The sequence below is a fragment of the Macrobrachium rosenbergii genome, chromosome 42 (genome assembly GCF_040412425.1).
Source record: "Macrobrachium rosenbergii isolate ZJJX-2024 chromosome 42, ASM4041242v1, whole genome shotgun sequence".
NCBI classification, from domain to species: Eukaryota; Metazoa; Arthropoda; class Malacostraca; order Decapoda; family Palaemonidae; genus Macrobrachium; species Macrobrachium rosenbergii.
Window position 1 is genome coordinate 32,285,010 of NC_089782.1, and position 24,383 is coordinate 32,309,392.

At 36.2% G+C, this 24,383-nt stretch overlaps 1 protein-coding gene across 2 annotated transcripts; it reads right to left on the reverse strand.

Moving 5' to 3' along the window:
* Positions 1 to 118: 118 nt before the first annotated feature.
* On the reverse strand, positions 119 to 21,669 carry LOC136828169 (DNA repair and recombination protein RAD54B-like). 2 transcript variants are annotated; one of them, XM_067085984.1, is made up of 18 exons: positions 21,528 to 21,669; positions 19,573 to 19,720; positions 18,696 to 19,047; positions 17,451 to 17,550; positions 16,564 to 16,668; positions 15,171 to 15,416; positions 13,621 to 13,839; positions 11,962 to 12,102; positions 10,939 to 11,163; positions 10,082 to 10,211; positions 8,709 to 8,784; positions 7,325 to 7,601; positions 6,767 to 6,986; positions 5,611 to 5,770; positions 3,582 to 3,708; positions 1,873 to 1,996; positions 894 to 1,003; positions 119 to 275 (listed from the first exon to the last, which is right to left on the reverse strand). In XM_067085984.1, the coding sequence occupies exons 2-18, from the start codon at positions 19,691 to 19,693 to the stop codon at positions 189 to 191; spliced, it is 2,820 nt and encodes a 939-aa protein (XP_066942085.1). In that variant the 5' UTR covers positions 19,694 to 19,720; positions 21,528 to 21,669; the 3' UTR covers positions 119 to 188. The 2 variants fall into 2 exon arrangements, with proteins under 2 accessions (XP_066942085.1, XP_066942084.1); XM_067085983.1 differs by having other exon boundaries at positions 18,696 to 19,056; positions 21,528 to 21,643.
* Between the last annotated feature and the right edge of the window lie 2,714 nt (positions 21,670 to 24,383).

Below are 24,383 nucleotides of genomic sequence, written 5' to 3' on the forward strand. Positions count from 1 at the left end.
TTGGGGGAAATGATATTTATTGTACATTCTATCACATCCTTGAAAACAAAAAAATAAAACATATTATAATCCCAAATATAAAACTCCACTGGTAAAATCTGTAAATCACTGACTGCTGTACTCAAAAATAATTTATTTTCCATTTTTATTTATGTTCTACTTGTATCTGCAAATTTACATAAACCATTTTATACGATCAAATCTGTTTCTTTCTGACTTGATTCGTTACGGAAAACAAATGTTATGAAGTCAGATGCCGCTGCTAAACACTGATCCTGAAATGTAGAGAAATGTATGTGAGTAGTAATATTCACATACATAGGGTGCCCTCAAACTTAATAATAAGAAACAGATATTGTAGTTTTATGTCTAAGGGAAACTGATAGCTTGAAAAACACCTGGAGATTATCACAAACAGCATCTCCTTTGAAGTTCATAAAATGCCCTCACGCTTACTAATGAAAAAAAATTGAAAACTGAGTCATTTTAAGGTTTCTGAAACTACCAATCTAAAAAAAATCTGAAAAGTCATTTATAACTACCAGCTGCTAATTTTTTCACTAAAAGAGCATTATCAAATCACAGTGCATTTTTTGTTAGCTTGATCATTCCTTCAAATAACTGGTGATACCTAAAAGGCTTATTCAGCTGTTCCCAGCTGAGTTCCGCTAACTGAAAATCGCCGATAAACTGCTAAACAGCGCTGATAACCGGTTATCGGCGCCAATAAACCGCTTATAGGCACTGAAAATTTGGTTAACGTCACTAACCAAGTGTCAAAACACCGAAACACTGTTAACCAATGCTGCTGGTAAGCAGGCAGTAATGGATATACCTAGCCTGCCAACACACTGACAATTGAATGTAAGGACATCATGTATGTGTTTACTTACCTTAATGACATCTGGGTTAATTGGCTGTCCAATATGAGACCAGTTATGGAGCTGGTCCATTGTAGTGTTGAAGGTGTTTGGAGAAATTCCAACCTTACCCAACTGGCATACTATAAAAAAAAAAAAGGCGGTCTTAAGATATAACTCTTGTTGAAAGATGTTCCTTTCTTAAAAAAGGATGAGATACTTAAAAGTACAATACACATTTAGCATCATAGTTGTTCTACTATTCTTTTAGATCCTTTAAACTGCAGTTTCTTAAAAATTAGTGAAATGGGATCGGGATGCTAAAAGACATAGCCTGATTCAAAAGCTACTTGGAGAAACAGCAGAAAAGGAACAGTTTTTTTGAGGAATATCCATGTTTTGATGAACTGTATCTAAGTTTTGAGTTTCAAAAACTTCTCTAGCTGTCTGTATAGTCACATTTTCAAACCAAATGTCCTTAAAAGATGAGTTAATTAGAAGCTCTGAACAATATCAAAATCTTTGAAGCCCATTTTCTCAGAATGGGGAAAAAACGGCTTACACCAGTTCGTCAAACTAGGGACGAATTGTACCCTACTAAGAACTGTGGCTTAGAGAGCTCATGCTTCAGCTGAAATACAATTAAAAGAACCCAGTTCTTGTATAACTCAAGAAAACAGATGGTGAATATGTAGATGATATGTATTTACAAGGAATGGAACAGTGAAAATGCAAGAGGCAATTTTAATTACGTAAACTATGAACATCTAAATAAGTAACAAAAACACCAACCATAATAGCTGATGTATGCAGGGCCTAAATTTTGGACCAGTTAGTGCCTCTCTGAAGGGTAAGTAACTATAGTGCTGTTGGTACCTCTTCAGATGATAACTTTCAATACTGAATGGTCTACTTTTATACCTTGCTTTATCAGCAGCAGATATCAGCAAAAAAAAAAAATTTACTGAGTTGCATTTTAAGGTGACACGAAAATATTCACAAAACACAGTACCTCGTTCTGACTGAGGTTCAGATAACTGTTGGTCAACTTTCGACACTTCTCCAGAACAGTCACACCTGCACTTCAAAAGATCGTGGGTGAGGCATACTGTATCACTGTGCATCGTGAACAAATCCTGTTGGGAGACAAATACAATTTTTAGAAAAGAATCTGACTTTTTCGTGAACGAAATATAAAATTTAGGCCAAAGGCAAGGCCTGGGACCTTACAGCAAGACTACTGGAATCAAACATATTTGTGTGTGACATTTATAAATGGTAATAATGTACAAAATATTTTCAGCTCTTGAAGACCCAAGTGTTTTTCTTATTTTCAATATTCGTATTGTGTGGATTTGAATCTTGATTCTATCTGTATCTTGTTCTATTTCGAAAGATATGTTTGTTGGCTGTTTATATGAAGTGCAACTGCGCAATCCGATGTCATTTGCGTTTCTAATATTTACTATTTTGGTGTTCAATTTTTCCTTTATCTGAGATTGAAATGCGGCATAAGCGCACATCCAATACTATCAAAATCTTGAAATACTGCTGCCCCATCCATCTGCATACACTAGGGCACTGTTAGCCATGAACACTTTTTACAAAACTCAGCTAGGCAGTTTATACTGTAAGCCTGTAAACATCACTTGATAATGTTAAAGTTTTTGAGTTTGCTAGTATGTCAACTTCAGAAAAGCTTATCAATAAAAAACATAAAGCAAAGAATTTTAAAAATAAATTAACTGAAAAAACTACAATAAGAAGTATGCCAAAGCAGATGAGGCCCTGCTAATGCAATACGCTGAGACAGCCAAATGCACTCGGCATTACTTAAGGTTCTTTGAAGCATCCCTTTAGCAACTGCGATGTTTTCCTCCTGTTACACCTTTAAAACCTTATTGCTCTCAATTTCCTCTTCAGTGCTGAATGACCTCATAGATCCCAGTGCCTTTGGCAATGTATTTTCCATTCAATTCAAGATAGGCGTGTCTTCAAAACTGGGATATGCAGTTTTAATAATAATAATAATAATAATAATAATAATAATAATAATTTCTTTCAGTTTTCTTCTGAAGATGGAAAGAGAAACCAACATGATTTCCTGTGTATAACTTGTTTACTTGTAAATATTTACATGTTACTTGAATCTCGCGTACTTTCAGGTCCTAAGTGACCCTTTTTCAAGAGATGTGAAGGTGGTCAGGCTGGTTTCAGGCCCAGCAATCTTCTGGAACTCCTTCTCCATGTGCTGTCATTTATACGACAGAGAAAGGAAACCAGGACAGCCATCATATAAATGACAGCACAGGGAGAAGAAGTTTCAGAAGACTGCTGGGCCTTGAACCAGCCTGACCACCTTCACATCTCTTGAAAAAGGGTCGCAGTTGGGACCTGAAAGTACTCGAGATTCAAGTAATATGTAAATATTTACAAGTAAACAAGTTATACACAGGAAATCTTGTGGGTTTCTCTTTCCAATAACAATAATAATAATAATAATATGTTTTGTTAAAAAGGATGGCTGCATTATGCAAATTAATCTTATATTGAGTCTTCTCCATTTTTCTTGCAAAGACTCAACATAAGATTATTTCGCAGGATGCAGCCAGCCTTTGAAACAAGACATGCTTAGGAGAGGATCTACTTCCTTCCAATAATAATAATAATAAAATAATAATAATAATTATCATTATTCAAAAGGGACCAGACTGTCCATACCTTGAGTTCGGCAGTGGAAAAATGAACTCTCTCCGATTCCCGGGCATCTACAACAGCACCACTCAGACTCTGCTTCTTGATTTGTCTCTGGTATATCTTTTCATCCATGGATCCAGTCATTAGCAGCCTGCAGAATAAAATTCTTGCGTTAGTTTACACGAAATCAGAGAAAACTTACGCTACAGAGGGAGACATAGGCATCACTCAAATGAATGAGAAATGAAATTGTGCTGTTGCATTACACACTAATAAATTGATAATATACCAGAAACAAAAGTATCTTGCTTTTGATATATGTGGAAACTATAAAGGAGCTGGCCAATGTTATGAATTCATGCTCTATAGAATCAAATTATATACAAAAACAAAACTATGGTTTTATGAAATCTTGACATGAACTCCCTTTGGGCTGATATTATTATTCAGAAGATGAATCCAATTCATATGGAAAAAGCCCAAAAAGGGGCCACTGTCTTGAAATTCAAGCTCCAAAAGAATATTTTCATTAGGAAGAAGTAGGAGGAGGGAAAAGGAAATACAAAAAGAAAGGATCTCACTTATAAAGGGAAAAATATATTAATAAATTAATAAACATAAAAATGTATTAAATGCAAGGGGAATAGTATTATGGTTGTAATGCATTGCATCTTAGCTTAACTTTTGAAGTTCCAACTGCATGACATTCTCAGGGAGACTGTTTCACAAACCAACAGTGTGAGGAATAAAGGACCTCTGGAAATGGGAAGTTCTACAATCCTATCAGAATTCACTAAATATAAATTTTCATACAATTTACTATTTGCTAAAGATAGCTTAAATCTCCTCACCTATCAGCATAGAGATACAAGCTTTCTTTAAAGAAGACAGTAGGTAAGATTCATCCCAAATAAAACATCTTATACAGGAATTCCAAATTGAGACATTATAAGTGTTTAAAATTTACTCAAAAGCTTTACTATCCATAGGGTAGCTCATGTCTTTTTTCAATAGACAGTCTATTTAGACTTTCATCCTGTTGCATAATATTGTGCAATATCCCAACAGCAAATATAAAATCAAGACCACATACACCCTATTTGTGTTTAGATGTGCCTGCAACTGCAATCCAGTATCAATTGTAATTTCAACCTGCAGTGATGAGTGATGTACTTTTTGGAACATGAAATAGCCAAAGACCTTGGAACATGAAATTTAACCAGACCACTGAGCTGGCCTCCCAGGGCTGGCCGAAGGGCCATTCAGCAATGAAAGGGAAATCAAGAATAAAGAGGTTTGAAAGATGTAATAGGAGAACAACCTTGCGGTTGCACTATGAAACAATTGTCAGGAAAGGGTCGAGAGTAAGATGGAAGAAAGAGAATATGAATGGAGGTACAGGTAAAAGGAATGAAAGGGGTTGTAGCTAGGGGCCGAAGGAATGCTGCGAAGAACCTCAAGTAATGCCTACAGTGCACTGTGTGAGACACCCTGACGGCACTAGCCCCCTATGGGTAGGTAGCTTTTTTAACCATAGGTTCATACAGAAATACAGTCATACAGATATGGGTTGCAAACATAACACCCATGCCAGTCATAGTGAAAAGGGTATATTGTTTACACACATTGGTACAACTGTTATGGGGATCAACGTTACACGTTTAATAAGTATATATGGCTTTTTAATGCAAAGTTAATTGACTGTTGCTTGATAAAATAATTTTATTAATAGGCTTATTTTAATCATCTGGTGGTTCGAAAGGCCCTTAGGTACCAGATATCAAGACTTTTTCTACAATTAGGTCTCGTAATCAAGCTTGGATTAAAAGAGGTCCTGGCCATCTGATTCTAGAAAACTGATGGTGTACTACACTTATAAAAGGCAATGACATGGAAAGTCTTGAGTACTATCTGTAAAGGCAGTCTCCCGTTAACAGCAGGGGTCCCTGTCCCGCCCAGGCGCCAGTAACCAAAAATCGCCGATAACCGAAAATCAGGATAATTGTGCCATAAACCAATTCTGCCAGTATTTAAGTGTCATGAAACAATTTACCTGTAGATATAAACTCTCCTCTTTTGTCCATCTCTCCAGATCCTTGCCATAGCCTGCAGATCAGTGGCAGGATTCCAGTCAATATCGTAAAGTATTATCCTCGAAGCTCCTATCAGATTCAGTCCAACACCTCCAGCTTTTGCACTCAATAGAAAAACTCCTGAAAAATATACATCAATACTTATGAACAATAATTTCATGGGAAATGCACATACAGGTATCTTACAATTACAAATGGCGATTCTGAAGTATTTGTTTGCTTAACACACCTAAAGGTAGCAGTTAAAGGTAGAGCTCAGTGACTTCGTGTGGGAAGGGGAAATTATAATTATGTGACCTCATCCTGGAATTCCTTTGCTCATGTGATTACAAAGGCTACTGGCAAATAGATGATTTACTAGATCCCATGGCAAGTTTGAAGTGAAAGTTTGGGTTGGTCTAGGAATGAAATATTTTCCTTTATGTTTTCATCTCAATTCAGCCTTTTTTCTATTTTCTTTATTGCAATTTGCCATTTCCTTTTCCCTTGTAGTGAGCTGCTCCTTTGTTTTAACTACCGACGAGTGTTCTTGTGCGCATGCATTTTGTTTTTGAGCGTGACTTGTTTTTGTGAACTGAACTGAATACAGAATTGACAGTAAAAAGGTTTGAAAGGTGTAACAGGAGTAAAACCTCGCAGTTGCGACATGAATCAAATGTTAGGAGAGGGTGGAAAGTAAGATGGAAGAAGGAGAATATGAAAGGAGGCACGGTAAAAGAAACAAAAAGGTTGCAGCTAGGGGCCGAAGGCACGCTGCAAAGAGCCTGAAGTAATGCCTACAGTGCACCGCATGAGGTGCACTGACGGCACTACCCCACTAAGGGGACTTGTTTTTGTTTGTGGGTCTGTTGTGTGAGCGTCTGTGATAAGTGATGAAGTGGTGGCGTTTGCTGTTGTCTGTGCTGGTGTGAGTGAGTACGCATTTTTAGTCTACTTGCCACCTCCTAGCTATTGTGTAGAGGTGTTTTTAATATAGCATTTCTTGTTTTTGTATATTGTTTATGGCTGAGAGCTGAGATAAAGCACTGCACTATTATTTTAATACTATTATCATTATCTAATTGTGTTGAAAGCTTTAAAGCCAGTAAAAAAATACAAGAAGACTGCTTCTCTTACTAGTCTGGGAGTGAGGATCATTGAACATATCTACTAGAGACTGCCGTCTGGAGGACGGCGTTGACCCGTCAAGTCGCAGAAATGGGTGGTTGTACTTTTTACAAATCTGGGCGAGCATGTCGAGAGTGCTCGTGTAATTAGACACTATGACCATCTTCTCTCTCGCCGTTTCGACCAAAGACCATAACATGCAGGAGACAACTGCAAGTTTACCGCTGTCCTGTAAATATACAAAATTGATCTCAGTATCAATAACTTAAGGATCTTTGCAGCATCCCTCAGACCCTAGCTGCAACCTCTTTCATTCCTTTTACCGTACATCCGTTCATATTCTTTCCTCCACCCGACTATCCACCCTCTCCTAACAATGGTTTCCCAGTGCAAGTGAGAGGTTTTCCACCTGTTACAACTTTCAAACCTTTTTACTGCCAATTTCTGTTTCAGTGCCAAATAACTTGATCACAGGTCACAGCACTTGGCCTCTGGCCTAAATTCTACATTCTAAAATGTATAAGATCACCACATGACACCCAAATCAAAATTTAACGAAAAACTTACCGTTTCCTCAAACTGGTTTGGTTGCACATGACTGGGCAGGAAATTTGCAATTTCTCTCTTCAAGTCACCGTGTCCTTCAGCATCTTTTGACTGGGCCAATAACGCTGGGTGGTTGCAGAGCTTTCGTAGCGCCACGATGGCCGACAAGTGATCGCTAAAATCCTTGCTGTTCAGCAGCTGGTGCACACTTCTGCATCCGACGATGCGGTCATAGAGCATTACCTGCGTCTCTGAAGGTTGACAAAACACCACAAATTCGACCTTTGGAGGAAGGTACCTGCAAGTAGAGAATGTTTGAGGTACTTTGTTACTAAAGAAAATTTGTCATTCTCGCTGGAAAAGTGTTATTTCTCATCTAATGGGCATTTTCACAATCCATTTATATACTGTATACGTTTATAAGCTGTACCTGGGAGTACATGAATGTAAAAATTCTTTGCTGCTGATGGAGTCACTGCTTTACTTTGATTCTAAATACTTAAAACCATATTTTCATATTTTACTGTAAGGCAGTCCCTGGTTATCAGTGGGGGTTCCATTCCAACAGCATGATGAAAAGTGAAAATCGCAGATAACCGAAAATATGTGATTTTCGGGGCTTATCAGCATCAATAAGCACTGAATATCGCCAATTTTCGGTTATCGGTGCCTCTGATAGGTAAGTGTCGGTGGCAAAATGTGATTATCAGCGCCGATAAACAGAAATGGGAGCATATCGGCACCGAAAATTGCTGATTTTCGTCGCTAGACAAGGCCCGAAAAACTGGATTGTCAATAATCGAGCCCGCCGATAGCCCAAGACTGCCTACGTTGTTTATGATGTTTTGGGGTCTATGTAAAATTCAGAAATACATTTCAAGTGTGTATATGAGTTTGTATCTTGCTCTTAGTCAGAGGCTGAAGCAGTTCTATTACTGGTGGGAATCTGATACTGATGTTTGTTCACTCAAACTGTCTTTTGCCTCTAACAGGGAAAGGTGGTGAGTGTCTGTGTATGTATCTCCTTGATCGAAAAGGTTTTTTGTGGTTGAATCACTTGCTGGTCATTTTTACTGCACTGCGCAATATTACTGGGTCAAGTTAAGTCCCTCAACACAAACTGGATCTAACCTTCCAAGGTTGTATCTATAGATCAACATATACATGGTATCCATTTTACAGCAGCACCAAGGTTGGGATATCAGCTCCCAATTTGTAAGAGATAATTTATCAAATTTAATACAGGAAGTCCCCGAGTTACAATGGAGATCCGTTCCTGAGGTGGTGACTTAAGTCAGAGCTTAACTTTAAAAAATTTATAAAAATGAAAAAAAAGTGATGAAAGCTTTCCCTTTAAGCCTGTGGCTGGCTTGCACACAGTACTGTGTAAGTTGCATTACATTACCTGCTGATAATTTCCTGTGTTCTTCTCAAGATAAACAACGAAGTTATCTGATTCAGCTGAGATGCCCGATTAGCGCCTGAAAAAAATTATGCAGATGTAAGCAATGTATACACTGGCAGCAAATCAAAAAGCATATTTCACTTGACTTTTTTTTCCAGGCTATAAAGCTACTTGTGATTTAGGCAAAGAATGCTGTTAGATAATTGTAATGGTCAAATGGTTATACTCCAAAAAATATTTCAACACATTAATCATCTATAGAATATTTCACTACACAGTAAGTATTGTGCAACTTAGGTACAGTATTAGAACATGATAGAATAATCTTAGAATGTAGAATTTAGGCCACAGGCTAGTTGCTGAGACCTATGAGGTCGTTCAGCGCTGAAACAGAAACCGACGGTAAAAAGGTTTGAAAGGTGTAACAGGAGAAAAACCTCACAGTTGCACTACAAATCAACTGTTAGAAAAGGGTGGAAAGTAAGATACAAGGAAGAGAATATGAAAGGAGTTACAGTAAGAGGTATGGAAGGGAGCACAGGATAAAGGGAAGCTGCAAAGAACCTTATGTAATGCCTACAGTGCACAACGTGAGGCTTAGGTACAGTACTGAAATGGTATCTACACTTGATAACTGCATATGAAGCGAAGCTATGTTGACTCCATTCTTGGTTACCACTGCCTTGTTTTAATTATAGCATACTTAAGGTAAAAGGTCAATACCGACGAAAAACGGCAGAACGCACCGACTCCAAAAATGAGTTTTGCAAATTTGGTAACTATGAAATCAGCAGAAAGAGACGAACATGGTCATTATGATGCACATATAGGTAGGCAAAAAATCTATGAGCACTCAAATCTTTAACTTCAATTTTCTCCAAACGAGGATTTTGGAGTTACGGTTGACGCCTGGTATTTGCGGGGAGGTGTACACTATCCCCCACGAATAGCTCAAATCCGCGAATACTTAAAACCCCTCTAAAAATGCTTATAACTGTCTATTTTGATAAGTAAAACCCAAAAAAACCCTCTAAAAATGCTTATACCAGAATATTTTAATAGTTTTATCACAAAATGTGCATTAAGGCATGAAAATAGTATGAAAATACAGTACAGTAATTTGTAAATATTTCTCTATGAAAAATACCATGAATACGCAAATTTACTGCAAATAATGTACATATATGTTCCAGAGAAATCCGCAAATAGGTGAAACCGCAAATCAAATCCGGATTTGCGAATAGGTGGGGGTCCACCAACGCATTTTTAACTTCAATTTTCTCCAAACAAGGATTTTGGAGTTAATGCGTTCTACCTTTTTACAGTAGAATCCATTTCTTGCAACAGTCCCAACTTAATCTAACTCTACAAACCCAATTCCTTTTCTTCTGCTGATGCTCCAGGCTGTTGTGAGGCAAGGATGGGATCTTCGTACACATGACGAAATGAGAGGGGGGAACCAAAGACTCCGGGATTCACAAATTCAACTAAAGCATAAAATTCCTGTAAAAAAAAATATAAATAAGATTTATTTTTAAACATTGACCTCTCCATTTTATAGCTGGCATGGAAGTAAAAGCTATATAATGGAAAGGTTTGGTTCATAATGGACATAGGTTCATTTTTTACATAAAAATATACTGTACAGGTAAGTATAACATTTTGTATGCACAAGTATGTATCAATCAGTGAGTTCACTGAAGGAATGTTTAATTTTATTTAAATGAGAGAGAGAGAGAGAGAGAGAGAGAGAGAGAGAGAGAGAGAGAGAGAGAGAGAGAGAGAGAGAGAGAGAGAGAGAGATACATTAACCCAAACACTTAAGTAAAAAGCAGATGTCAGAGTAACAAACCCTTTGAAAAATCTGATCATATGAATATCTAGTGAAACATTTTACTTAATATGTTTATTGGACTTATTCTAGACTTAAGTATTTACTAATGTGACTTATAAAAGGTTTTATATTGATTAAAGTGTTGGTTTACATAGGATAGGCTAAGTATATCAAAAGGTTAAATTACGACTTTGGAGCAGAAAATCATATGCTAAAGTATGTTATATTACCTATACCTTTTCAAAAAACTTTATCACCTTGGCCCCATTACTGAAAATATGAGAAAGAAGTCAATGCTCTTATTTTTCTAGCTGCCTGACATGTCTTAAGAACAGACATTTGAATTTTGTGAAATGAAGATAATATGAAGAATTAAATGAGAACGCTACAACTTACTTTCAAATCATTTTGGACAGGAGTTCCGGTGAGAATCACTCGTCTCTTGCAGCTGAGATTTGTCAGTAACGACGTGGTCTTGATGTTAGCGTTCTTCAAACGATGTCCTTCGTCGCACAATAAGAGATCGAACTTCAGAGCTTCAATGGCCTCGGCACTTCTAACAAACATCTCGTAGGAAATGATCATCACAGGTTTATCATGATGTCCTGCAAACTGTTCAACCTGAAAGTTTACCAAAAATTACGAATATGGATTTGGAAATGCTGAAGAAATGGTGAGATTAAAAAAAAGAATTAAGTGAACGGATTTGTCAACAAATAAAATAACTTTACGTGTGATAAAAGTGTGATGAATAAACGAAAATATATCAAAGATTACGATAATCTTAGGTACCAGGAGACAAATAACACACTGACATGAGATCTAATAACAACAATGGACTGCCAGGAGGGTGCTATCTAGGAGAAAGAAACTTGCCTGAGTGTTTTGCCAAAAACAAGCACTAAAGTTGCTGAACATAATTTCCAAGAGGATAATATACAGAGTAGATTAGAATATGGAATTTAGGCCAAAAGCCAAGCGCTGGGACCTACGAAGTCATTCAGCGATGCAACTGAATTGGACCGCAAAAAGGTTTAAAAGGTGTAACACGAGGAAAACCTCACACTTGCACTGTGGATCAATTGTCAGTGAGGGTGGAAAGTTAAAAAGATAAGATAGATTTTACGAACAGAGGTACACTAATAGGAACGATAGGGGTCGCAGATAGGGGCATGAGGTGCACTGAAGGTGCTACCCCCCTACACGGGATAATACCATACAAGAATGAAGCTCAAAACTCACGTTGTTTATCTTAACTGTCAAAAAAATTATAGCTACATGAATTTCAAGTAAGTTCATAGACATAAATGGGCCTGTCATGAATAAAGCTAATGTTCTTCTGGATACGACACATGAAATTATTTTCAGACGGAAGCAGATTCACCTCCGGAAGTACTGCACACAACTTTAAAGACTCACCTTATTATTCTGGTCAACGATAAACACACTCAGTTTTTCTTTACCCAGCCACTTCTTAAATTCTTTGGCCCAGTTAGCTGAGAGGCTCGAGGGTGTGACAACTAAGATTTTCCTCACAACTGGACTCCTTCCATATGGCCCCTTTACGAAAAAAATAAAACCATTTGTTGACTTCTCGTAATCATTAATTTTTTGTCAGTGCAAAATGCCACTGAAGTTCTATATAATGTCAGAATCACATCTTTTAATCATTAATAAACATTCTTATCAATAAAAAAGGTACAAATTACATTTACGTAAACTTGCAGGATTGCAGGATTACATCTCTAGTGCTTTTATTTCTTACCACAACACCAAATTTAATATATGACTTTTCCATTTTTAAGTTTTATGTTTTGTTAATGTAACAAGCTTAAAAGTTTTGCAGACATTGTCAAAAATCCACTGCTTTAAGATACCATAATGTACAACTTTCCGTTTTTACTTTTAAGTCTTGTATGCTGTAAGTTTTTTTTAATATATTAAAAGTTGTGGCTTCTTTTTCACTTCTGCATTTGGAAGTTTCGGCAACTGTGAAACAAAGGCTTGTGACTGGCTCAGCATAAATCTTATACATTATCTATATCTTTTCACATTAAAAGCTCTTTAACAACAAAAGGTAATTATTGCATACGAAACAAAATTATCACTTTCACTGTTAACGCAATATACTGCTTAGTTATAATTGGAAAAACACTTATTTTGCACTGCTTATATTTATTCATAATAAAAGATCTTAAACAACAAAAGTTAATGCTGGCATACAGAACAAAATTGTTGTCTTCGCTATTAATGCAATACACTGCTTAGCATTAACTGACAAGTACATCACAGTCTGATTCCTTGTTTGAAATGAACATAATTTTTCCATTTAACAGATACCAAACTTAAAGGCAGTGTCAAACAGAATTACAACTTACAATAGAGACACCATCCTACTTACAAACATTTACATTACAAACATTCAGATATAAACAAACAGGGTCACAAATTAAAATTGTGGTCAGAGTGCTCCCCTTCACTACCCGTAAGTTCAAATTTTGTTCTGAGCACCTGTTCTGTACATACAGTACTGTATGTACAGGCAGTCCCTGGTTTACAATGGGTCTGGCTTACGACGTTCTAAGGTTACGACGCTTTTCAAATATATTCATCAGAAATTATTTCCTGGTTTTCGACGCATGTTCAGGGGATACGACGTGACATACGCCAATCCAATGGAAGAAATATGGCTCCAAAACAGCAGAATAATAAAATTTGGAGGTTTTTTGATGAAAAACTCAATAAAAATCTAGTTTACATCTTTTCAATACACCCAAAGCATTAAAAGTAAGGTTTTCTTTGGATTTTTGACGATTTTTGAAGATTTTTCGGTTTACGACGCGGCATAAAAACGGAACCCGTCATAAACCGGGGACTACCTGTACTGTGTATTGTGTTTTAGAATGAATAAACGTACAATACCATTGATTTTATATCATATTATACTTAAATAGGCATGATGAGTACAGTAAACAACTTGCAAACAGCCATCCGGAACGTAACTCATTTGTAAGTGGCGTGGTGTCCGTAACACTTTAATATAATAAGAAAAAACGAACGCAATAGCTCGCATCGTACCTGCTTGAGCAACGTCCACACCAAAGCTATGCACTGAAGCGTTTTGCCAAGACCCATCTCGTCAGCCAGTATAGCCCCAAAACTATTTGAGACCTTGTAACCCATCACACACTCATATAAAAAGATGATACCGTCATTCTGGTGGGGTCTTAAATTCTTGCTGATCTGAGGGTCTACGACGACATCGACGACGGGTACCTTGCCTGCGTTATGTTTCCACTGGAAAATAAGGAAAATAAAATGCATAACTTTTCAGTTCCGGAGGGTCTTTATTCCTCACATCACTGGATTGTGGAACGGTCCCCCTGACAATGTTGGGCAATTGGATGCTCCATAGTAATGCATCACTAACCTGAAGCAATTAACCTTCTATTTTAATAAGTCCTTACAATTTGATCTATTTATTAATTTAATTTATTTTTCCTTCTTAAGACTGATCTCTTCTTTATTTCTTGTTACCTTCTCTGACTTCTTTCAAATGAACACCATAACATTCCTCGGAAGCTTGAATTTCGAGTCACCGGCCCTTGTGGGATTGTTCCATATGAACATAGTTCATCTTCTGAATAATAATAATAACAACATTGTCACTGGTGAAGTTTAACACTTTAAAGAGCTGAAACTGTCATTCAAGGTAAAATGCAGTTAATGAAAAAGCGATAAAGATACATTTCAGTTGAGTGAAATTTTAAGTTGCTAAGGTATTACTGAACTGTTATATGGCTTCAAATGACTGAAATTTTTCTTTACCCTTCTTACTGAAAATAAAATACTAGTAAGCTACCATCTACACATAGCACAAGCAAACTTCACATTATTATTATTAATATTATTATTATTATTATTCTTATTATTATTATTATTATTATTCAGAAGATGAACTCTATTCATATGGAACAAGCCTACAGGGGTCACTGACTTGAAATTCATGCTTCCAAAGTATCTAGTGTTCATTCAAAAGAAATAACACAAGGTACTGGGAAATACAAAAATAGGAGATAAGTTATTAAAAACACAGATAAATTAACAAATAAATAAATAAATAAAAATACCAGTAAAATATTAAAATAAAAGTTAAAACATATTAGGGTAGTAATGCATTGCACATTCCCTTGAACTTCTGAAGTTCCAATTGCCCGACATCCTCGGGAAGGCTTTCCACAGCCCAACAGTGTGAGGAATAAAGGACCTCTGGAACCGCGAAGTTCGACGGTAAGGCACAGTTACTGCACATCGGTGCTGCTGTTCAGCGAATCTCGTTGCCCTTGGCAGATGAAGGGGACCAGGAATCAATTGTTAATGTGAAAGCTCTGTTAAAATACAACTTATGAAAAAGTGATAAACAAGAGACCACCTGCCAATGGTCCAATTCATAGCTGCTAATATTAGGAAACAGAAACCACTCTATCTAAAAGAGATAAATCCTTAGCAGAAACAGACACCCACACTGGAGAACACTATTCTAGTAAAGGAAGCACAAATGACCTAAAACAGGTTGCAGTGATTTTATCAGTTATAAATATACAAACAAAGAGAACTGGGACGCAAACCTGGTGGTGAGAAGGCGGTCTGGGTAAGACGAGGGCATCGGGACTTGATGGATCGTACAAGGGGGTTGCAGGACCTTGAGAAGCCGAGTTACTGTGAGAAAGCTTGTTCAAGGTAGGGAGTCTGAAAGGTTTCGGTTTGGGTAACGCAGACACAGCCGGTTTGGTGTCAGGTGTGTCCACAGTTGAGACAAATCCTTGGAAGCAACGACCGCTTGAGTAATCACTGGCTGAGATAACACCCTGTATCTGAAAGAAGAGATTATTATTATTATTATTATTATTCAGACGAACCTCTAATCATTTGGAACACGCCCATCACGGGGGCCATTAACCTAAATTCAAACTCCCAGAGATTAGGGCGTTAGAGGAAAGAAATTCCTGAAGGTATAAAATGTAAGTAAACTATTAAAATGCAAGGAGAATTGTATTAGGGTAGTAACGTATTCCATCCTCCGCTTGAACTTTTGAAGTTCCAGTTGCACAATATCTTCCGGGAGACTGTTCCACAGTCCAATGGTGTGAGGAATAAAAGACATCTGAAACTGAGAAGTTCGACAGCGAGGCCCACTTACTGCATATTGATGCTGCTGTCCAGTAAATCTGGTTGCTCTCAGCAGGAAAGGAGGATCAGAGCTAAATTTAACAATCATTACTACTGCTCTTTTTAGTACAGTATTTATGTAAGTATAAAAACATCCCGCAGTTTATTTTGTTACTACAGTTAAGATTGTATAACCTTAAAACCATATGTGAAACCAATATTCAATTTCAAACTGAATTCAGATAATATCAATTTCAATGTTTTTTCTTTTCTTAATGCATGACAATTTTCTTCTGATCACTGATTTCCAACAAAACATGGGAGAAGTATAGCAGATACTTCATTGTATATATAATCATTATCAGACAAGTGGTGTCCTCAGAACAAGCAAAGAAAGGTGCTACAGTGCAGCCAGTGACAGCCCAAAGAGCAGATAATATTGAAAAAATTATTGCTTAATTCTTACCAGCCAAGAGTTTGCAGATCAATTTACTGAATTCCCTTCTTAGTAAATTGATCCATGAATCATTCATGTGCATATAAATATAGAACCTGGATTTGCATCTCAAAAACATATTCAAAATAAACAGTGTATTAGAATAGTAATGGAATGAAATATAAAATTTAGAACAAAACCAAGGCCAGGACCTTGTGAGGTCATTCATCGCTGAAAAGGAAATTGAGAGCAGAAAGGTTTGAAAGGTGCAACAAGAGAAAACCTTTTTGCGGTTGCACTATGAAACAATTGATAGGAGATGGTGGAAAGTAAGATGGAAGAAAGAGATTATGAAAAGAAGTACAGCAGAACGAATGAGAGCATTAGAATAAAACTAAAGCTACATGAACCCTTACCTCAATTTCTTTGCCTCCTATTGGGAGTGTGTTGCCTTCTTCAAGCTGAGCTAAATCCGATAATTTATATCCTGAACCTCGTCCAATTTCCTTACCCTCAGTGTCCTGAAATCAGGGAAATTCCAACTGTACAAAAAGGTATTTTTACAATGAAAAAATTTGCTGCAAAGCCATTTATCATAATTAGTCTTATTCAATTTAAAAACAACTCATTCACACAAAGCTGATAAATCCTGAAAGACAAGGACTCTTATGACAATACCACGTGCATGCTTTAAGGACAGCAAAGAGCTTCAGGTTACAATTAAAAGCCAGTCAAGAAGGAGTGCTCAAACCTTGAAGACCTTCATCTTGAGTTGCAAACATTTTGAATACACCTCAGAAATAACATGACTATGAACTATGTCAATAATTAAAACTATATTCTCATTCACTTATGAAATTCTTAATTTATTTTTGCAATGGTAGTACAAACTTCCTCTAATCAAGAAGAAAATGAGCCAAAGTTTCTTCGGAACAATCAAGTTTTCTGTATAGCCGCTACAGCATATAATCAAGGTCACCGATAACAGATCTCTCTTTCGGTGGTCTCTGTATAATGCTGTATGAGCGGCGGCCCATGAACCTTTAACCACGGACCGGTGGTGGCCTATCCTATATCGTTACCAGAAGCACGATTATGGCTAACTTAAACCTTAGATAAAATAAAAACTACTGAGGCTAGAGGGCTGCAATTTGGTATGTTTTCTGATTGGAGGGTGGATGATCAACAAATCAATTTGCATCCCTCTAACTCAGTAGTTTTTAAGATTTGAGGGCGGACAGACAGACAAATAGCCATCTCAATAGTTTTCTTTGACAGAAGACTGAAAAGGGAAATAACATACCTTTAGGATCACACTTCTACCTTTGGCGATTAGAATAGCATCTCCTTCCCATTTCTTGTGCTTTTTATTCGAGCGCTTACACCACACAACTGAATAATACCTGGTGGAAAAGAGAAATCTGATGAATGGGGGAACAAGATGACCTGAAAGCATCAATTTTTATACTTCACAGTCCCTTGTATGTAGCACGGAAGCCATACGAACTTCTAAACTAAACGAGAGTGAGGGCCCCAGCTGAAACTATGTGCTTAGATATTTAATCGAGAAAACTTTTCTTCCCAAAACAGAACTTTGGTCTTTTTAAATTGTAATTGAAATCCTGCTACCTGTACTGTATAATGGGAAACAACTTAACAAACTGCTACTTAATGTACTTCACTGAATGTCTTGTATATCTGTCAAGTCTGGCTTTGTGAAACGAGACTGCAACAATTTGAAGCTGTGTCTGAAAATTGGATTTGTCACATGTTGCTGAAAAATAAATTGATTGTACTTTGTATGTTAAATCGCTATGGATTACCTTAAAAATAAAGCATAAATAAAACAACATTTGTACATGTACCTTACATGAGAACAGAATATAGAATTTATGCCAGAGGCCAATCCTGGGACCTATGAGGTCATCCAGCACTGAAACAGAAACTGACAGCAAAAAGGTTTGAGAGGTGTAACAGGATGAAAACCTCGCAGTTTCACTACGAAAACTGTTGAAAGAAGGTGGAAAGTCAGATGGAGAAAAAGAATTTGAACAGAGATGCAATAAAAATTATGAAAGGGCTTCCATCTAGGGGGTCATAAAGGGACGCTGCAAAAACCTCAAGTACCGGCAGTCCCGGTTTATGATGGGTCCAGCTTACAACGTTCCGAGGCCTCTCAAATGCATTCATCAGAAATTATTTCCTGGTTTACGACGCTTGTTCCGGGGTTACGACGCGTCGTACGCCGATCCAACGGAAGAAATTTGGCTCCAAAACGGCAGAATAATAAAAATTTGGAGGCTTTTTTGACGAAAAACTCAATAAAAATGCAGTTTACATCATTTTCAATACACCCAGAGCAGTAAAAGTAAGGTTTTCTTAGGATTTTTGACGATTTTCAACGATTTTTCGGTTTACGACGGTTTTCAATTTACAACGCGTCGTAAAAACGGAACCCCCGTCGTAAACCGGGGACTGCCTTAATGCCTAAAGTGCACTGCATGAGGTGCACTGATGACACTAACCCCTTATATAATATAAAACTCACTTAGAAGTCTGGGGTTCTTGGTTCTCCGTTCCCCTAGGTGCGGCCATCTGATATGCTGACTTCTCTACCAACGGTGCCGCTCCGCTACCCAAATTCGACCCTGCGGACATTCTTGGATTTTGATCGCTAGGCAACAGGACGTGCTCAGTGCTGGGCTCCTGAGAGCTATTCACGCATCTCGTGGTTGCCTCGTCATTTCGAAAGGACGTTTGTCCAGAGGTCTGGTCTTGTGCAACATCAGACGGCAGAGGTTTTTTCAATAACGACAAAATGTCCGACGGGCTCCGAGAGTGTGGCTTTTGTAACGGGGAGTTGTTTTTCACAAAAGAAGGGGCACTTGTTCCAACACCACCTGAAAATGCTGGAAATGTTAAGCCTATTATGGAGGAAAATTGTTAAAATTTAAATATTCAGGTATAAAGATGCATAAATTTCACATTCAGATAAAATGGCACAGAGAAAAATTGTTAAAATTGAAAAATTCAATATTTAAAGTATAAAGATGCATAAATTTCACAGCCAGATAAAATGGCACAGAGAAAAACTGATAAAATTTAAAAATTCAACATTTAAAGTATAAAGTTACATAAATTTCACATTCGGATAAAATGGCACAGAGAAAAACTGTTAAAATTTAAAAATTCAATATTAAAAGTAAAAAAAAAACTGTGTCAATTTCACATTTGGATAAAATAGCAGAGAAAAACTGATAAAATTTAAAAACTCAATATTTAAATTATAAAATTACATAAATCTCACATTCGGATAAACTGGCACGGTGCACAAATATAGTTTTATAGATTTAATTTTACCTTTTCAGTATTTAGCGCAGAGTATGACCAATAAAAGCTAAAAAGAAACAACAACTTCCACCTACCTTCACTGCCAGACTCTGGATCTTCTTTACACAGTCGCTTGGCTGGAGGGGTGAGGAACGGCGGCTTGAAGTGACCTTCCGTTCGCTTGTGGAGTTGCGAAGGCGCTGCCGAGCGCCTCATTCTGGACGATTTATTTACTTCCGTTGACTGTAAATTAAAATACAAATCGGGTAGTTTTAGATGGGCCTTGTCGAGGATGGTCTAAAATAGTGTAAGATAGTCTAAAATAGTCTAGATAGATAGTCCAGGATAGTCTAAGATAGTCTAGGATAGTCCAGAATAGTCTATGACAGGCCTAGGCCAGGATAGTCTATAATAGTCTAATATAGTCCAGAATAATCTATGACAGGCCTAGTCTAGGACAGTCTATAATAGTCTAATATAGTCCAGAATACTCTTTGACAGGCCTAGTCAGGATAGTCTATAATAGTCTAATATAGTCCAGAATAATCTATGACAGGCCTAGTCTAGGACAGTCTATAATAGTCTAATATAGTCCAGAATACTCTTTGACAGGCCTAGTCTAGGACAGTCTATAATAGTCTAATATAGTCCAGAATAGTCTATGACAGGCATAGGCCAGGATAGTCTATAATAGTCTAATATAGCCCAGAATAGTCTATGACAGGCCTAGGCCAGGATAGTCTATAATAGTCTAATATAGTCCAGAATAGTCTATGACAGGCCTAGGCCAGGGTAGTCTATAATAGTCTAATATAGTCCAGAATACTCTTTGACAGGCCTAGTCTAGGACAGTCTATAATAGTCTAATATAGTCCAGAATAGTCTATGACAGGCCTAGGCCAGGATAGTCTATAATAGTCTAATATAGTCCAGAATAGTCTATGACAGGCCTAGGCCAGGATAGTCTATAATAGTCTAATATAGTCCAGAATAATCTATGACAGGCCTAGTCTAGGATAGTCTATAATAGTCTAATATAGTCCAGAATAGTCTATGACAGGCCTAGGCCAGGATAGTCTATAATAGTCTAATATAGTCCAGAATAGTCTATGACAGGCCTAGGCCAGGGTAGTCTATAATAGTCTGAGATAGTCCAGAATAGTCTATGACAGGCCTAGGCCAGGGTAGTCTATAATAGTCTAATATAGTCCAGAATAGTCTTAAGATAGGCCTAGGCCAGGATAGTCTATAATAGTCTAATATAGTCCAGAATAGTCTAAGATAGGCGTAGGTCTTGCTTGGGATACTCCGGGATAGCCTAGTGCAAGATAGTTTATGATAGGCCTAGTCTATGATAGGATAGTTTAGTATAGTCTGAGAAAAGTAGTCTAAGATAGTGCAGGGTTTAGTATAGTCTGAGATAGTCCAGGATAGTCTAAGTTTAGTTTAGTATAGTCTGAGACAGTCCAGGATAGTCTAAGATCCAGTCCCAGGATAGTTTAGTATAGTCTGAGACAGTCCAGGATAGTCTAAGATAGTCCAGGATAGTTTAGTATAGTCTGAGACAGTCCAGGATAGTCTAAGGATAGTTTAGTATAGTTTAGTATAGTCTGAGACAGTCCAGGATAGTCTAAGATAGTCCAGGATAGTTTAGTATAGTCTGAGATAGTCCAGGATAGTCTAAGATAGTCCAGGATAGTTTAGTATAGTCTGAGACAGTCCAGGATAGTCTAAGATAGTCCAGGATAGTTTAGTATAGTCTGAGATAGTCTAAGATAGTCCAGGATAGTTTAAGATACGCCCAGCCTAGTCTAGGATACTCCAAGATAGTGCAAGATAGTTTAAGATAGTCCTAGTCTAAAAAACTCCATGATTTTTCAGCATAGTCTAAGATACCTAGGATAGTCTAAAATAGTCTAGAGGAGCTGGACAGCCGGAAAGCGACCTCATAAACCTTCGCTCTTTATATACCTTAAAACGAAGATAATCGAGAAATATTTATCAAATCAAAAAAATATTTATCAATTTTCACATAAATTTAAATATTTACCTAAAAATCTTCTTGGTTTTATCAAGAAATTTGATAAATTTCCGAAGGCGAAAATCGCAGAAGGCGCCAAAGTAAGAGTAGTAGTAGTAATAGGCTGGTTAAGTCTTTGGAACGGCTCAGCTTAAACCCCTTTGTATTCCTCCTTTTGCTTTTTTAAGTTTAATTAATGTATCTGTAACATCATATATCTTTTATAAATTCATTCTGTTGGCTCAATAATACCATATATCTTTATGAATAACTTCTATTGGCTCTCTAATACCATATACTTTTCATCGATCCCTTCTATTGCATCTGCAATACCATATATCTATAATAAATTCCTTCTGTTGGCTCTGTAATACCATATATCTTTTATAAATTCCCTCTGTTGGCTCTGTAATACCATATATCTTTTATAAATTCCTTCTGTTGTATCTGTAATACTATGTATCTTTTATAATTTCCTTCTATTGGCTCTGTAATATCATACATTTTCTATATATTCCTTCCTATTTTCAATTTCTTCTCTCGACAGATCTGCAAATAGAAGGGTGTTATAGCTATCAATTCCTCTCTATGTTCTTAGTATGGCTGCTGCACGAGCCTATGTCTATTTCTGATGTCACGATATGCTGTACGAATCTATGTCTATTTCTGATGTCACTATATGCTGTACGAATCTATGTCTATTTCTGATGTCACTATGTGCTGTGCGAATCTATGTCTATCTCTGATGTCACTATATGCTGCAAGAATCTCTATTTCTGATGTCACTATATGCTGTACGAATCTATGTCTATTTCTAATGTCACTATATGCTGCATGAGTCTATGTCTATTTCTGATGTCAATATATATACTGCACGAATCTATGTCTATTTCTAATGTCACTATATGCTGTACGAAACTATGTCTATTTCTAATGTCACTATATGCTGAACGAATCTGTACCTATTTCTAATGTCACACTATATATATATATATATATATATATATATATATATATATATATATATATATATATATATATATATATATATATATATATATATATATATATACATACATGATGCTTGGCAGTAAAGTGAGGAATGTTCTTCTAAGTTATTATATCAACTTTCTTCTCCTATGTCTTCCTCATATTTTCCATAGATTTCAAGGTTGTTTTGTCATTCATTGATAAATGTCCCAGTCATTTATCTTTTTTATTGCTTACTCTTATTTCATTCTATCTTACTAAAGTAACTCTTTCAGACACTTTTTTATTTGCAATAGAAACCGCCATTTCGAATTGTGGTAGTACTGGCATTCTTTGCATTTGAAAAGATTATTATTTTATTATATCATTATTAAAGTATCTAAGATGGGGGCCAACAGTAATAGACGATCTTTCCTTTGCACACTATTGGTATGATGACATATACAGTATCCATAGATATTAGATAATAAACAAGAAAATAAGCGATAATCGATATACACATGTGAGCATCGAAGCTTGACGTACAACAAGGATAGTACTAACACGATTACAATCTGTTGAGTACTTCTTATTAAAGGCTTCAATTCTTTTTTATATTAATTTCCAAATCAATGAATAAACGGAACATCTATTAAGAAGATGAACCGTACCAAACAATATTATCAGTGGTTTGTATGCTATGAAATATGGGTTTAAAATCGACATTTCCCCAAACCGCCCGTTCATTTTCTTCTGCCTAGACGTAACGGGAAAGTCTATGATATATTTTTTGAATTTCATTAATTACAGTTATAAATATCTCTCTCTTTGTCAAATAGTCTTTCTTTTGTTATTCTTTATAAATATTTTATTTTGGATCATCATAATTTTTTTTATAGTTTTCGATTCTGATTAGTGTAAAAAAAATATGGTATGAAGGTATCATTTCATTATAATTTTATTTTATTTTTCACACTTTTACGCGAACATTTAGCGGTTTAAATGATCTAGACGCTTTTCGTGAAACCCAAAAAAGGCCCAGGCAAGAATTAGGCACATTTTCAGACGCGCATGAGCAGGAATAGGCCTACTATACCTTGCTTTGTGGTCAAGTGAATTTTATTACTGCCCTATGATATCTTTGTGGTAAAGTATACAGAATATATTGTTACTTCTTTTTATCTTTGTTGTCATGTATATATAATTACTTTATATCTGTGATCATATATATATATATATATATATATATATATATATATATATATATATCTTTGGTAAAGATTATATATTATTACCTCTCTGTGGTCATTTATACAGTAAATAATATAATTTTTGTGGCCAAAGTATATATAACTACTATTTTGTTTATATCTTTGTATCTTTGTGGTCAAGTGGATATAATTACCTCTTTATAGCTTTGTGGTCAAGTATATATACAATTATCTCTTTATATCTTTGTGGTCAAGTGGATATAATTACCTCTTTCTGATATCTTTCGTCTGTGCAACAGAATTTCTTCATAAGCTTTATTTTTGGGTCTGAGGCATCGTAGTTAACATAAACGAAAATTTGAAGAAACCGAGTGGTGAAGATGGCATTGTGGTTATTAGAATTACAAATGTATTTACTTAAAAATAGAAGTGACTGTAAATATAAGATTCTTTATATACATTTCTGCCTAAAGAGCAATAAGCGATCACACGGCTATGATGGTGAAAATGGGTCTATTTCAGCTCTAGTGAAAGGCCTCTAAAGTTTATATATATATATATATATATATATATATATATATATATATATATATATATATATATATATATATATATATATATATATATATATATATATATATATATATATATTACTGATGTACAGATATCTTTTGCTGAGTCTGGGGTGTAGAAATAGGCTGAGCTA